General features: G+C 36.8%; 1 protein-coding gene across 1 annotated transcript; it reads left to right on the top strand.

The window, feature by feature from the left end:
* Positions 1-1,809: 1,809 nt before the first annotated feature.
* LOC129717637 (dihydropyrimidine dehydrogenase [NADP(+)]) lies at positions 1,810-11,161 on the top strand. The gene is made up of 7 exons (XM_055667691.1): positions 1,810-1,916; positions 2,564-2,742; positions 7,748-8,911; positions 8,970-9,102; positions 9,158-10,680; positions 10,738-10,895; positions 10,956-11,161. The coding sequence occupies exons 2-7, from the start codon at positions 2,695-2,697 to the stop codon at positions 11,041-11,043; spliced, it is 3,114 nt and encodes a 1,037-aa protein (XP_055523666.1). The 5' UTR covers positions 1,810-1,916; positions 2,564-2,694; the 3' UTR covers positions 11,044-11,161.
* The last annotated feature ends 4,455 nt before the right edge of the window (positions 11,162-15,616 follow it).

The raw sequence follows: 15,616 nt of genomic DNA, 5'->3' as shown, positions 1-15,616 counted from the left end.
CTGAATAGTTAGGAAAATTGAAGACGGTAGCAAAATGCTTAGCAAACAATTCGCATTTTTTGGCATTAAAAGAAGCCACCACGTTTACCTTATCAACTGTAACAAGTGAAATGCAGTTCAGTTAAGTATATCAGTGCCTTCGAGCTGCAAAAGGCACGAAACCCTCCCGTTTTGGGACAAACCCGTTGGTGCGGTATTTATTCGATGGTTTCTTGTTTCCTGGATCAGAAATCGTTTTTCGAAAAATTGGCAGAGCAGTTCCCTGAGTTGAGTAGTAACTCAGCGTTCACGAAATTCCATTTACAATTACCACTTCTCACATTTTCCGATCTTTCGGGAAGCTGGGACTTTGGGAGACAATATGCAGACGCATTCAAACCTCTTTTTATATGCACCAAAAACACTGAGCATGTTTCACTGAGAGAATATTATATTCAATTGATGATTACTATTCAAAAAGTAAATAAGATGGATGGATTGCCATTCGCTGATGATTTTAATTATCTCGTTTTCTCTAGCAGAATTTCCTGCCATTTCCAGTAATTCTGCAGCTACCAAGAACTCCATAACAGCCGCCAGATAGACGGGTACTTAAGTATCAACCAGCGACCAGCCAGAAATTGGAACCAGGCTTTTCTTTCTTCGTCACGATCAGCGCCCAACGTCCGCATGGTACCGATATTCGTTTTTCCGTATTTACATTATTTGCATTATTATTCCTGTACTGATGGTTTTTGGATTGTCAGGCCGGACCTTCTTTTTTACATAGTCTAAAGTGTCGAAAACTTCGATTAGACAGGGGCCAGCAAACTATGAAGAGTGAGCAATTGTCAAAATCGAAACCAAAATCATAAATTATCGTTACAACATGTAGGATTGTAGTAAACAAATGTTTCTTGATTTTTGTTCGCTTATTTTTCATCGATCTAGTTCCGCCACTGTTATGCCAATCACCGACGTCCTGGGAGGCGTGTCTATCCAGGATCCACCATCAACACCTATGTGGCGTTGGGATTCGAACCCAGGCCACCAGCTTGTTTCGCAGAGAGCTTACCAACTACGCTAGGCTCCCGCCTAATTGTTCTTGGTGATTTTACAAGCACAATAACCTTGAAATGAAAGATATGTTTTCTTTTTTCGAGTGACAGAGAAGTCAATTACCTACGTTAAGATTACAAGAGTATCGGAACATTTACAGTTTGAACTTGCAAGAAAACACACTTTATTATCACATTTTTATCATCAAAGTTCTGTTGGTTTTACTATTGACTTCACATGATCGTTTAGTATCAAACCAATAACAAAATGTAAATGTAAACAAACTCGTGGTTATTCAACTTCACACCCAAATCCGAGTTCGCTCGTGTTCGTTTATCGAACCCCCTCAAAATCTGGAGAAAAAAATATAACAGATAAGATTTATTATCCTATAATGTTTCGGTGTAATGTTTGTAGTCGATAAAAATATTTGTAAGATAAGGTGTGCAATCACCGACTACGATTTGCCCTAATCATCGGCTAAATACACTAATTGGCTTATTGATAACAAGATTATGCAATGTTACACAATCCTAATACTACTATTACTTAAATGCTACAATCATTATTACTTCACAGCGTTGTAAGAATGAAATGTTGTATTGTATTATTTTTGTATGCTCCGGAGCAAAAAATTTACATTAAGCTGTAAGAGAGTGAAATGGTTCATGAGCGCAGCTGTTACACAGATCCAGAGATACAGAGAGATGAGAGCACTATGGACACTACTACTAAGATTACAACGAGTTTCTGCTTTGCTATTATCATTATCGAAATCTGTCTAGCCTAGCAACTTAAACCTAGTCGCATCAACTCCGCCTCGTTTTACCACTCACTCAGGCAATCAGTCGACTGCTGACCGTTAAGACGTTCAAAAGGTTTGTGGTATATCTCTCATCCAATTGCGAGCGTGTTCTAGTTTTCGAGCCATTAGGTTATTCTCTCAAGCGCCACAAGTGATCGTTAGATAGGCAAATGGCATTATTAGTGACAGTGATTGATCGATTCATTCACTCTGAGAAACGTATCAAAATGTACTTGATCGGAAGTGAAAACATCAAATAAACTATCGTCTATGTCATCGCAAATCTTCGGACATTAATTTTCCAGGGTCACAAACATTATACGATTGCGACATTATAGCGTGAAAGAGGAAACAAATAAAATAGAACGTCATATTCAGCTTGATTTATAGTATACCGTGTAAACTTTTGATAAGAAAAATATTGCGTCTGCGTAAAATATGCGAGCTAACAGAATTCTGTCAAGGCAGCATTCTGCTTCCAATCGATCAAGAGTTTACTATCGTTTCCTGTCCTCTTTCACCTCCAATTAGCGTTGCGTTTATGTGAGATACGATAAAAGTTGTAAGAGATCACGGAATCGCTAGCAGAAGAGGCAACAGCATGCTGCCGTTGCTGCCAGCAATGGCACGATAGCGCGCTTATCAACAGCACTGTTGCTACACGGTCAAGTGTAATTAAAACAGCCTAATATTAGCTTTTTTCGAACTGGTTGTTCGCAGGTGGTCAAACAACTTTATTTTGCATCGAATCTGCTGAGAAGACACACGCGCAGCTTTAGTAGGTGTACGGAAGCAGTCCAATCGGATGATCTAGCTACGTAAAAATCCACTGATTACGAAAACATATCAGCATGAGTTGTGCTAGTGTTTTGACCAGCAAGGACCTGCCGGATATTGAGGTACGTAGAATCGGAGGATCCAACAATCGAAAGCGGTAAACTTTTTTTTTACGGTAGAGGTTGAATCATATGCTATGTATATGATTTATAGACGACAGCGAAATTGAATATGAATTAATTGTTCGGTAAACAACCTCCACAGATTATTTATAAATAATGGGTGTGATTGTGATTGACCGGCCTCGGCTTCACGGGAGTGCTGTGTTTAATCGTTTTGATACCTAGCTTAGACTTTTAATAGTACGGGGTGGATGCCTGATTTTCCTAGGAAGTTTTAAAAACCTTAATATTTTTCAAAAGATTTTTCTATTTAAATTTTTTGACGCACTTCTGCATTCACTAGGAGTACCAACACTCACAGGAATTGGTAGAAAGTTGTCATATTTCTCGGAAAACTATTTTACGCCCTTGGGCAACTTTTTTTTGTTATTTATTATGGCTCTGCGGGATTGCTGCGTTAGATAATTTTAATAACTTGTACAGGTCGGACTCGATTATCCGGAGGTCGATTATGCCCAGAAAATGACTCGATCATCCGAAGTTTTTTTTTCTAATCCGGATTTTGTTACCATTGGCACCCTTTGCCTTTACGACGATTCTACCAAGAAATACCCCCTCTGATTCAATATTTTGTGTTACATGCAGCGTAGTTAACTTAATGATGCATAAAAAGAAATGCATAAAAAGAAGAACTTTCAAGGAGCGACATAGAATGCCCCCTTTTTCATTCCGCTCATTTTTCTGGTTGAACTTGGACGAATAAAACACATTGCAATCATTCCTAAAATCTCACCCTTTATGTTCTTTTGAGTTTTATTTATTTTGTTCTGATAAAAAAATATTTCAAAGCCCTGAAGCGCGCGTGGGAAGAACTCGACTCATAACACTTGAAAAACTTTTGCGATAGTATACTGACGCATTTAGAGGAGGTGTTGAAAACTAAAGGAGGACTAAATGGCTATAGCTATACTGATTTGGGCACTTCATTTTGTCCCTGTTTATTTATTAATTTCAGACTGTTTTTTTATTAGAAATTTTTTTTCTTTATCAGAGCAATATTGACTAAGCTTGAAAAGAATATAATAAATTAGATTTTAAGAATGATTACAATGTGTTTCCGTTCAATATTAGCAAGAAAAATGAGCCAAAAGAAAAAAGTGGACACTTTATTTTGCCCCTCACTGTAGAGTCTCTAGAGCATTTTTATTTCTTGAACTCGACATACTTACTGAATTTTATTATAATTTTGAAAATGGGTTTCTCATCCTACAATCATTCTCTCACCCACTTAATTCGTTTATATATTCATTAATTCTTTCATTCGTTCTTTCTTTCATTCTATCATCATTCTTTCATTCTATCATCATTCTTTCATTCTATCGTCATTCTTTCATTCATTGAATCATTAGTTCTTTCATTCTTTCATTCTCACTCACTCACTCACTCTTTCACACACTCACTCACTCACTCACTCACTCACTCACTCACTCACTCACTCACTCATTCTCTCTCTCACACACTCATTCATACTCTCACTCACTCACTCATTCTCTCACTAACTAACTCACCCACTCACCCACTCACCCACTCACTCACCCACTCACTCACCCACTCACCCACTCACTCACCCACTCACTCACCCACTCACTCACCCACTTACCCACTCACTCACCCACTTACCCACCCACTCACCCACTCACTCACCCACTCACCCACTCACTCACCCACTCACCCACTCACTCACCCACTCACCCACTCACCCACTCAGTCACCCACATACTCATTCGCTCACTCACCCACTTACTCATTCGCTCACTCACACACTCACTAACTTACTCAATTATTTAATCACTTTTTTACTCACTTATTTAATCACTTTTTCACACACTTACCCACTCACTAACTGACTTACATACTCACTAACTTACTCACTTACTCATTCAATCACTTACTTACTCACTTATTTACTCACTTACTTACTCACTTACTTATTCACTTATTCACTTACTAACTCACTTACTTACTCGCTTACTTACTCACTTACTCACTTAATTGGGTTCTTTAGCTATTCATGGATTGCCGATTTTTATATACCATCTGAAAGAGTGTTATTTTCTGAGCAAAACTTGATTTTTTTAAAATTTTATATCATTATCCTTCGTTTTTCAAATGTAGAATTAAAATTCGCTCCAAATCGCTACAATGACAGTTGTCATTGTAGCAATTTCGAACAGTTTTCAATCTTGATTTAAAAAGCGAAGGACAACGATAGAAATTTTTTTCAAATCACGTTTTACTCAGAAAATGCAGATTTTTCAGATGATATAAAAAAACTGATATAGCTAAACAACCCAATTACCCGCTACGTAAGCGTAGCGTACTCACTTACGTACTCACTAAGTTACTCACTTACTTACTCACTCACTCACTCACTTACTGTCTTATGTACTGACTCACTCACTTACTCACCTACTTACTCACTTTCTCATTTAACGTCACATTCCAACATTTTTATTTACTTATAAAGAACATTTTCATAAACTTGTGTTTTTTGCGACAATCTGTAATCTATTTATCTAAACTTTTGTTTGGAAACTTGCTCTGTTAGCGTATTTTCTTATTACTCTTTTTGTGTGAAAAGTTTTTATTTTTATCCCCAATTTTCTTTGAACTCTTGTATTTTTTGTCCCTTGTCATATTTTTTACTTACCTGAAGATTTAATTTTTCAATGTATTAATTCTTTCTTTGCCACCTCTAAAATATTAAAGATGTTTTGTGTTTACTGTCAAACATGTAGTGATGATCTCAAAACATTCAAAACCAAGTAATTTTTAATATGAACTATGAACTTACTTTTCTTCTTTTAAAAATTCATAACTAAAGATTGTCAAACTGTATTGTAACACTGCACGCATGTTGATTTTTAAAATCTACGTTGAAGCATGGCTGCAAAATATTATGAACCACAAGTTTTCGGCAACATTGCTTTTTACGACATTGCATCTTCATCTTTTAACCTCAATTTTTTGACAGGTAGTGGTACTTACCTTGTTTTTATTTTTCTCCAGTTGCGCCCCTTTAAATGCGCCTTTATTTTGAAAACAAAAGTTGATCCGCCCTTTACTGTCGCCTGTTTATGAAATATTTCGCAAATAAGCCCGTTGCTTCAAAACAATGTAAAGGGCCTAGTTCCAAAGTATCTTTTGTTTTGGGTAAACTGCTTTATCGCCCTTCCCTAAAAGCTTGATTTAAATAATTTCATCGATTTATACAAAAGAAAGGATTCTTTTCATGAATTTTGTAAGTCTTTTCAAACTCAATAGTGTAATAAAACCATTTGTTTACCTTTTGTTAGTTGAGCCCTAATCGCGAATCACTCCGGATATAACTGTCATTGTAGCGATTTAGAGCGAATTTTTATTCTTCATTTAAAAATCGAACGATAATGAAATAAAGTTTTAAAAAATCACGTTTTGCTCAGAAAATTGCATTCTTTCAGATAATGTATAAAAATCGGAAATCCGTGAATAGCTAAACAACCTTTTTTGGTGCAGCAATTGTATCGAAAATGCTACTCAATTGGGTCCTAGAACTATACTAGTTTTTATATATCATTTAAAAAAGTCGTGTTTTCTTAGCTAAACGTGATTTTTAAAAAATGTTTATTGTTATCCTTCGATTTTTAAATGAAGAATAAAAAACTGCTCGAAAAGTCTTAAATGCTAGTTCGCCCATGTACGGTATATGGAAAAATTGTCATTGAAAGCATTTCGAGCAGTTTTTTATTCATCATTTAAAAATCGAAGGACAACGATAAACATTTTTTAAAGATCACGTTTTGCTCAGAAAATTGCCCGGTTTCAGCTGATAAATAAAAATCTGAAAACCGTGTAAAATTTTAGGACCTTTAAAAAGCTTTTCTGTGACAATTGAAATATTCTACTAAAATCGAGAACAAAACTGCAAGTATAAAAGGGAGGAAAACTGTCAAACTCAGATGCGTGACACTCTTTGACCAACGGTCAAATATTTGACCTTCTGACATAATGGTCAAATTTATTTGACACCATGATTGTTGTTTGCCCGTGTTTGCCACATGTGAAAATTGAAGAGTAACAAACAATTATCTTTGACCAAACTTTTATCTGTCTAAAAGTGACAAATATTTGACGCATGGTCAAAGAGTGAAATCCAGTCTTAAGGCAACGGAACTCAATGATCTAATATAATGTGGAAGAAAGACGGAAAAGTTCAACATACGACAGCAAATTCTCCGCACGGTAAAGCTTGAAGACAAAATTGATTATTTTATTTAGTTTGTTGTTGTCTTCACAAACATTGTAATGCCTGAAAGCAAATTTCACGCAAATTTCTCCTAACTTACATTTATTTCATTGAACGAAATCCACCGCTGACAGCTTATAGAGTTCTGCAGGCGCGTTTGTATTAGTGCAATGTTTTCGATTTTTTCTTTGTTAGCTGTAAGAATTTTTTGTCACCTGTGAGAACTGTCATCTGAAAGAGAGAATAAAAAACTACCGAGTTTGATTCACACTCTAACAAATTTCTATATACAGTGTAAAGCAGGCCATTTCGTAGTGTTCGTATGTTTTCGCTTGGAGAACTCTATAGAGTTCTCCATTTGATTCTGTATTGGTGTGATGCGTTAGTGTTAGTGCGATAGTTTTCTTTGTTAGCTGTAAGCATTTTTTGTTACCTGTAAGAATCTTGAACAAAAAAAAATAAAAAGAGAGGAATTTTACGCACACTATCTTAGATTGCAATGGTGCTAATGTTTGTGAGATCCTGCTTGGAGAGCTCTATGAACTGGTGACGATTCGAGGAAAAAGGGTAAAACTCACTAAGTTTATGTACGACGCGATGGGGTAAATTGTAATGATTGAGATTGTTCTCGTTGTCCGAAGTGATTAGTAAATTTTCTAGCAAGAGTTTTGTTATAAAATCGCAGATTAAACTATAGAATTCTGATATCCCTCCTTACAGAACCTACTGGCACTGAATCCACGCGTAAAAACCCAAGGCTCCCTCGTACCAACAACAGTCACCAAAACGGTAAAGAAGCACTGGAAGCGTAACACGGACCGATCCTGTACCAGCTGTACTCCACTTACGAATGACTTCTCCGACATCAAGCATACAACCCTTTCGGAACGAGCCGCCCTGCGTGAGGCAACACGTTGTCTGAAATGTGCCGACGCTCCCTGCCAGAAGTCCTGCCCGACCCAGCTCGACATCAAGAGCTTCATCACCAGCATTGCCAACAAAAACTACTATGGCGCTGCGAAGGCCATTTTCTCGGATAACCCGCTGGGACTTACTTGCGGTATGGTCTGTCCGACGAGCGATCTTTGCGTCGGAGGTTGTAATCTGCAGGCAGCCGAAGAAGGCGCAATTAACATTGGTGGGTTGCAACAATTTGCCACCGAAGTGTTCAAACGAATGGGAGTTCATCAAATCGTTCCACCCAATGTTGCTCCACTGAAATATCCGAGCAAGAAAATTGCCTTGCTAGGAGGTGGCCCAGCGTCGTTATCGTGTGCTACATTTTTGGGCCGTCTCGGATACAAGGATATTACAATCTATGAGAAGCGCACCTATTTTGGAGGTCTAAGCTCCTCGGAAATTCCACAATATCGTCTTCCATATGACGTGGTAGATTTTGAAATCCGACTCGTGAAAGATTTGGGCGTTAAGTTCGAAACAGGACGTAGTCTTTCCACCAAAGATTTAACAGTCCAGAGTCTACTGGACTCTGGCAATGACGCTGTTTTCCTCGGAATTGGCTTACCCCAACCAAAGATCGACAAAGTATTCGCAGGGCTAAGCCAAAAGGAAGGTTTTTATACATCCAAAGACTTCTTGCCCATGGTTTCCGACGGTAGCAAGCCAGGACTTTGTCCATGTAAGTCAGCTGCTTCCAAGCTTCCAACATTGAACGGGAACGTGATCGTGCTAGGAGCAGGTGATACGGCATTCGATTGCGCCACTTCAGCTCTTCGCTGTGGCGCTCGCAAAGTTTTCGTAGTCTTCCGGAAAGGCAACAACAACATCCGTGCCGTCCCCGAAGAGGTCGAGCTTGCACGTGAAGAACGTTGTGAGTTTATTCCGTTCATGTCGCCCAAGGAAGTGATCATTAGAGACGGAAAGGTTTTTATCGTTGCTAATGACCAAAACAGTCCAGGTTTAAACTCTAGTTACATTACAGATTGCTGCTATTGAGTTTGTACGTACCGAACAGGATGAAAGTGGAAACTGGATTGAAGACACTGATCAGACCACCCGCCTGAAAGCAAATTTCATCATCTCGGCTTTCGGTTCTGGACTAAGCGATAAAGAAGGTAAGGTTTTAATGATATTTCAACCACTTTCCCTCAATAACCGTTCTTCCTCTAGTTATCGACGCGCTGAAACCAGTGCCTCTGAATCGATGGAATCTACCGCAGGTAGACTCGAAAACCCAGCAAACACCAATTCCATCAGTCTTCTGTGGTGGAGATCTTGCAGGAACAGCGGAAACAACTGTCGAATCCGTCAACGACGGTAAAACTGCCGCTTGGTACATCCATTGCTATCTTCAGAACATATCCTTCGATGTACCCCCTCAACTCCCTCTGTTCTATACCGAAATTGATAACGTTGACCTTTCTGTCGAGGTTTGTGGAGTGAAGTTCGAAAATCCCTTTGGTTTAGCATCGGCACCACCAACTACAAGTACAGCGATGATTCGTCGAGCTTTCGAGCAAGGCTGGGGCTTCGCCGTGACTAAGACGTTTTCGCTCGAGAAGGATGTCGTTACCAATGTGAGCCCACGAATAGTTCGTGGTGTCACTGCTGGCCATAATTACGGTCCTCAGCAAGGAGCATTCCTGAATATTGAAATTATTTCGGAAAAATTTACCAACTACTGGTTAACTGGAATCGCAGAGCTGAAGAAAGATTTTCCATCGAAAGTGGTAGTTGCAAGCATTATGTGCACGTATAACGAAGAGGATTGGACCGAGTTGGCGAAACGTGCCGAAGCAGCCGGTGCCGATATGTTGGAACTCAATCTCTCCTGTCCTCATGGTATGGGAGAATCTGGAATGGGCTTAGCTTGTGGACAGGACCCCAAACTTGTATACGATATATCGCAGTGGGTACGAGCGGCAATTAAGATTCCATTCTTCATCAAACTTACCCCAAACATAACCGACATCGTAGCGATCGCTCAAGCTGCTCAGAGGGGTAAAGCTGACGGAGTTTCAGCCATCAACACTGTGCAAGGCCTAATGTCCATAAACGCAGACGGTGCGCCATGGCCCGCCGTTGGTATTGAGAAACGTACGACTTACGGTGGGGTTTCTGGAAACGCAACTCGACCACAAGCTTTGCGTGCCGTCTCGCTCATTGGTAATAAGATGCCTGGATTCCCGATATGCGGTATTGGTGGAATTGACTCCGCTGATGTTGCTTTGCAATTTATCCAATGTGGAGCTCCTATTTTACAAATTTGTTCGTCAGTCCAAAACCAAGACTTCACCGTCGTTGAAGACTATATACTAGGTCTAAAGGCGTTGTTGTATCTGAAAGCGAATCCACCGCCAGAAAGTCTTCCCTGGGACGGTCAATCACCACCAACTCAGAAATTACAAAAGGGAAAACCGGTAGCTCCAATCCTCGACGATGATGGAAAACCATTGCTGAATTTCGGAGAGTACAAGAAAAGAAAAGAAGAGAAGCTTTTTCAGTTGCGGAAACAAAATGGACCTTTATGGGATCCCTGTGCGAAAGAGAATGAACAGAACCACAACGGAATGGAGCCAGAGACGGTTAAGCCAGCTCCTAGAATCAAAGACGTACTTGGAGCGGCCTTATCAAAAATTGTATCATTTAAAAGTCTTGACAACAAACAACAAGTGGTGGCTCTAATCGATGATGTTAGTATCAACCGAAGCATGTTTGAAGAAAAATTTATTAATTATGCCATATTTCAGGACCTTTGTATAAACTGTGGAAAATGCTATATGACTTGCGCGGATTCCGGCTATCAAGCTATTAAATTCGACCCAAAAACACATTTGCCTCACGTAACGGATGATTGCACAGGATGCAACCTGTGCCTGTCGGTTTGTCCGATTATCGATTGTATCAAGTAAGTAAAAACACGATCATTTCTAGGTCGACTAATTTTCATATTCTTTTTCTCCAACAGCATGGTGCCGAAGAAAATACCTCATGTCATCAAACGCGGACAGGGCAATCAAACAGTTTCCGTACATGCACTATCGCCATGTCAATGAAAATTGACGATATCCTTTCTGTTTTAAAGAATTCGTTTTTCACCAATATCTGATTAAATACAATTTACGACGATTTTTAATAAAAATAACCTAGAAAAATAATCTTTCGAAGGCAACTATGAATACAGAATGAGACTTTTTCCTATATCACAGTTCAATGGCCTTATTAGGGCCGGATTTAAGGTTATGGACCCGCTTTCAAATAGTCGAAATTCAATAAAGGAATATAATCCATGCCAAAGGATCTGAAAATACGCAAACATTGAATTGACCATTTGAAATTTCAATAAAGCATTAAACATGAATTTGACTTCTAAACTGAGTATTTTCCACGGGTGGAAAAACTTTCTAGACTCACGAGTGTTTTTCTGAAACGGCGTATGCATACAGAGTCTTTTGAAATTTAAAATCCTTTGTTTGCAGAGAATTAATGGCTGCGCAAATTTCTAAATTAACACTAAAGCTTATCATGAATTACTTCTTAAATGCATCCGTTATTGAATTATTCTGAATTCAAATTTAGAAAATTAAAAAATGAATTCTATATTTGAAAAAAGGATAAATTTTCTCCCAACATTTATTTTTATTGAAACCAGACATTGTTATAGAACATTCAGCTTAAATTTAGAATGGAATGCTAATGATACGTTACCCTTCGGAAAAATTAAAGGGGGGTCAAAAAGGGCTTTACTCCTCGAAAGTTGGCGCCTATGACTACGAAAACACGTGAAAACTTTGTTATAAAACATATAAGTGAGATGTATCAAACTGGATTTCAAAGGTTCCAACAAGATAATAGATAATAAGTGACTTTTCACCTACGCACACTAGTGAACGTGTAATCTGTGTAGAGTTGCTTTTGTTTCCTACAAACTGTAAATCTTCGCATTTCAACTCAAAATTTTACCATTTTTGGTAGGTTATGTTTATTAGCTTCTTCCGATTCATGATCACGAATGAAAATTTATTCAGAAACGAGTTTAGAACTTACAATAAGTGTTAAACTAATTATTTGTCCAGCTGCCAAAAACATAGCATTGCGAACAAAACAGCGATTTGTAAATATTTTCCTCAATTTCATCCGCGTCGTCTCGCAAAAAGGTCATTACTGCGAGATGGGCCGTGCCTGGCCTAGAGTGCCTATAATATAACTAGAGTGGCGCCATGTCATCAAAAGTAACGCTGGTAGCACTGGTAACACTCAACATCCTTTCTCTTTTCCCCACACGAGTTTAATGGGTTGTTTGCTCAATTGGGTTGTTTAGCTATAGAGCAAAATCATTTCAAATCACCTGGAAATACGCGAAAATTTAATCGACCATTTTTGATTTGAATGAAACTTTGCACACGTGTTTGGCTTAGCAAACTGAGCATTTTTCACAGGTGGAGAGATTTTTGACACCCATGAGTTACATTCTAAAAGAGCGTATGCCTTTTGGCATAGGTTTTATTCGAAGCATTGTAGCCCAGAAACCGTTGGTTGTATAGAAAAACTGTCTGAAAATGAGTTGTAGCGAATCAAAAATGCATGATAAAAAAATATCCACTGTACAAAAAAAAATTTTTTTGACCAAAAAAAATTAAAAATAAACATTAAATTTCAATTTTATAAAAAAATAAGAGTTGAATTTTTTTCCATTTTTTTTTTCAAAGAAACTTGACGTTAATACGCAACTTTTAAAAAAAAAGTCCAGGATGGAGAAATGAAAAATAATTTTTTTATGGTAGATTAATTTTTTTATAAAAATTCTAATTCAAACATTTTTCAAAATATTCGTATTCTGATGAAAGATGCAGAGATTCATTTTGAATTAAAAAGCTTTTGGTAGTAAACATTCTAAAGGCATCGGGTTTCGAGTTATTTTAAATTTAAGCTCGAAAAATTATTAATATTTCGGAAGATACACGTTTTTCTTAATTTGTCCATGGTTCTCCAGCAAAAACCATACGTTCATTGGAATGCTTGATCAAAAATATACAATTCATTCTTTGACAACAAAACGATTGGATAAATAACTCAAGCGCTAAACCTTAGCCTACCTACACGTTCCCCCTTGCCGAATGTGCAACACTACCTACTTGTTTACTAATAATAACTGTTTGTAAAGTACGCAACCAATAACTACTGGGTTACCTATAATATCTGTTTTCGTATATAAATACGATTGCACTACTTCAGATGTGTTAGTAACAGTTTGCATTTTGTAAAGAAAATGGAATACACCAAGCCCAAAAGCTGTAAACCTTTTCCTGATCATCGGTGCTCATCAAGCTTACGCAAATTAAAAAACAACGTTATTGCAAAATTTAAAATATTGAACAGTCAAGCTCATTTTAATACGTCTTTATCAATTTGTGATTCGTGTAGTTATTGGAATGATAGTCAAGCCACCATTCATCCCTTCGTTGTTTACTATTCAGAATCTGGAACACTTAAGAATATCAGCTTCATCATAATATCGGAAGTACCGTAAACTGGGGTGACTTTGATCACCGGGGTGACTTTGATCACTGTATCTCTTTTTTGAAAATGTGGTAAAAAAGCGCTCGTAGTGCTTGGGACTTGTCGTAATCTTCACTGAATGCGTGGATATATGTTCGCATTGCTACTACTCATGCATTTCCTGCTATTTAAAGAGTGTTTTTCATGCTAAAATAATAATTGAAAATAAAGTGTATTTTTGGCGATTTTTGTTGCATACCAACAATCGGTTCAAGCAGATTCAAAACAACAAGTTGCAATACGTAAAGTTTTTTTATTTTGTTCCCATATTAGTTCTTAAGATGAACAAATATTATAACAATACATTTTATTGTTATTTTTGCAAGTTTTTCCTAAAAGGCAATGTTGACTCCCAATATTCTCCACAGCGTATTACATATTTCTTCTTAACAAAAACCCAAGACGTGAAGTAACATGCAAATTTGGCCAATTTCATAAGTCATATTCCTCGTGGACTAGTTTTTGATGATTTTAAACCACCTTCTCTCTCAGTGGATAACAATTCATATATATTCTAAAAATTTTGTATGAATCTTGTACATTCGCCATTATAAACTGTTCACGTAGAATGTGAATGGCCCCCAAACTGCTTTCCATATCTATAAACTCGTTTAAGCCGTTTAAGACTGTTCAATTGAGTGAAAGTAGCAAATTGTTACACCAAATTCATCAAAATAATGAAGTGATCAAAGTCACCCCGGAATGATGATTGGTGTAAAATTTTTAGAGCATATTTAGAAACAGCAAACATGTTGTTAAACTTTTGAAGTAGTGACTGAATCTTTTTCAATGCATGCCAGTACTTATTTTAAAAATATCGAATAATATTGTTTTCAGTATATTCTGAAAATATTTGAGATACAATCAAAAAAGTGATCAAAGTCACCCCAGTTCACGGTACTCCATCATGATGCTGTTGCGGTTCAGGTGTTCGTTGCCAAATTAATGAGTTTTTTGAAAACAACAATAAAGTTAAAAAAAGCGATATTAATGTCTGATGGAGCTGCCTCACAATATAAAAATAGAAAAAACTTTGCTCAAAACAAAATATAACGTCGATGCAGAGTGGCATTTTTTGCGACTTCTCATGTTAAAGGTCCATGCGATGCAATTGGTGGCATATTAAAACGAATGGCAAGAAATGCAAGTTTAGCTAAAGAACATGAACATCCCATTACAAGCGCAAAAGAATTGTATGATTGGTCTAATCACAAAAGTAATAAAAATTCATCAAAAATGTCATTTAGTTGGGTATCATATGAAGAATATGAACAAGGAGTAACAGAATGAAGCAATATTTTCAAAAAATCTATAATAATAGCTGCTACACAAAAGTATTACTATTTTGTTCCGATTTCAGAAAATAAGATACAACCGAAGCTGTTTTCAAAAGATGACGAATCATTTACTTTTGATGTATATAAAATATAAGGTGAAACTAGTTCTGTAAAGTATCTATGCCATAAAAAATATGTTCCTAAGATAATAAAACTCGAAAATAAATATTTGATTCTTATATATATTTATATCACTTAGAACATTTAACTCTTTTCTTGAGAACCTTTCTTCCAATCGTTTTGTTGTCAAAGAATGAATTGTATATTTTTGATCAAGCATTCCAATGGACGTATGGTTTTTGCTGGAGAACCATGGACAAATTGAGAAAAACGTGTATTTTTCTAAATAATTATAATTTTTCGAGCTTAAATTAGAAATAACTCGAAACCCGATGCCTTTAGAATGTTTACTATCAAGAGCTTTTAGATTCAAAATGACTCTCTGCATCTTTTAAAATCATCAGAATACGAATATTTAGAAAAATGTTTGAATTAGAATTTTCATAAAAAAAATAATCTACCATAAAAAAATTATTTTTTATTTCTCCATCCTGGACTTTTTTTCAAAAGTTGTGTATTAACATCAGGTTTCTTTGAAAAAAAATGAAAAAAAAAATTCAACTCTTTTTTTTATAAAATTGAAATTTAATGTTTTTTTTTAATTTTTTTTGGTCAACAAAAATTTTTTTTGTACAGTGGATATTTTTTTTATTTTTGATTCGCTACAACTCAT

Source organism: Wyeomyia smithii, chromosome 1 (assembly GCF_029784165.1).
Source record: "Wyeomyia smithii strain HCP4-BCI-WySm-NY-G18 chromosome 1, ASM2978416v1, whole genome shotgun sequence".
NCBI classification, from domain to species: domain Eukaryota; kingdom Metazoa; phylum Arthropoda; class Insecta; order Diptera; family Culicidae; genus Wyeomyia; species Wyeomyia smithii.
Note: the sequence above shows the minus strand (reverse complement) of the source record. Positions and strands in the feature narration are given on the sequence as shown.

Bases quoted from the DNA above. Each gene is read 5' to 3' on its own strand.
- LOC129717637 (XM_055667691.1), top strand. From the start codon at position 2,695: ATGAGTTGTGCTAGTGTTTTGACCAGCAAGGACCTGCCGGATATTGAG. The intron at 2,743-7,747 runs GTACGTAGAATC...CCCTCCTTACAG, and splicing joins AGGACCTGCCGGATATTGAG to AACCTACTGGCACTGAATCC. The intron at 10,681-10,737 runs GTTAGTATCAAC...GCCATATTTCAG, and splicing joins TGGTGGCTCTAATCGATGAT to GACCTTTGTATAAACTGTGG.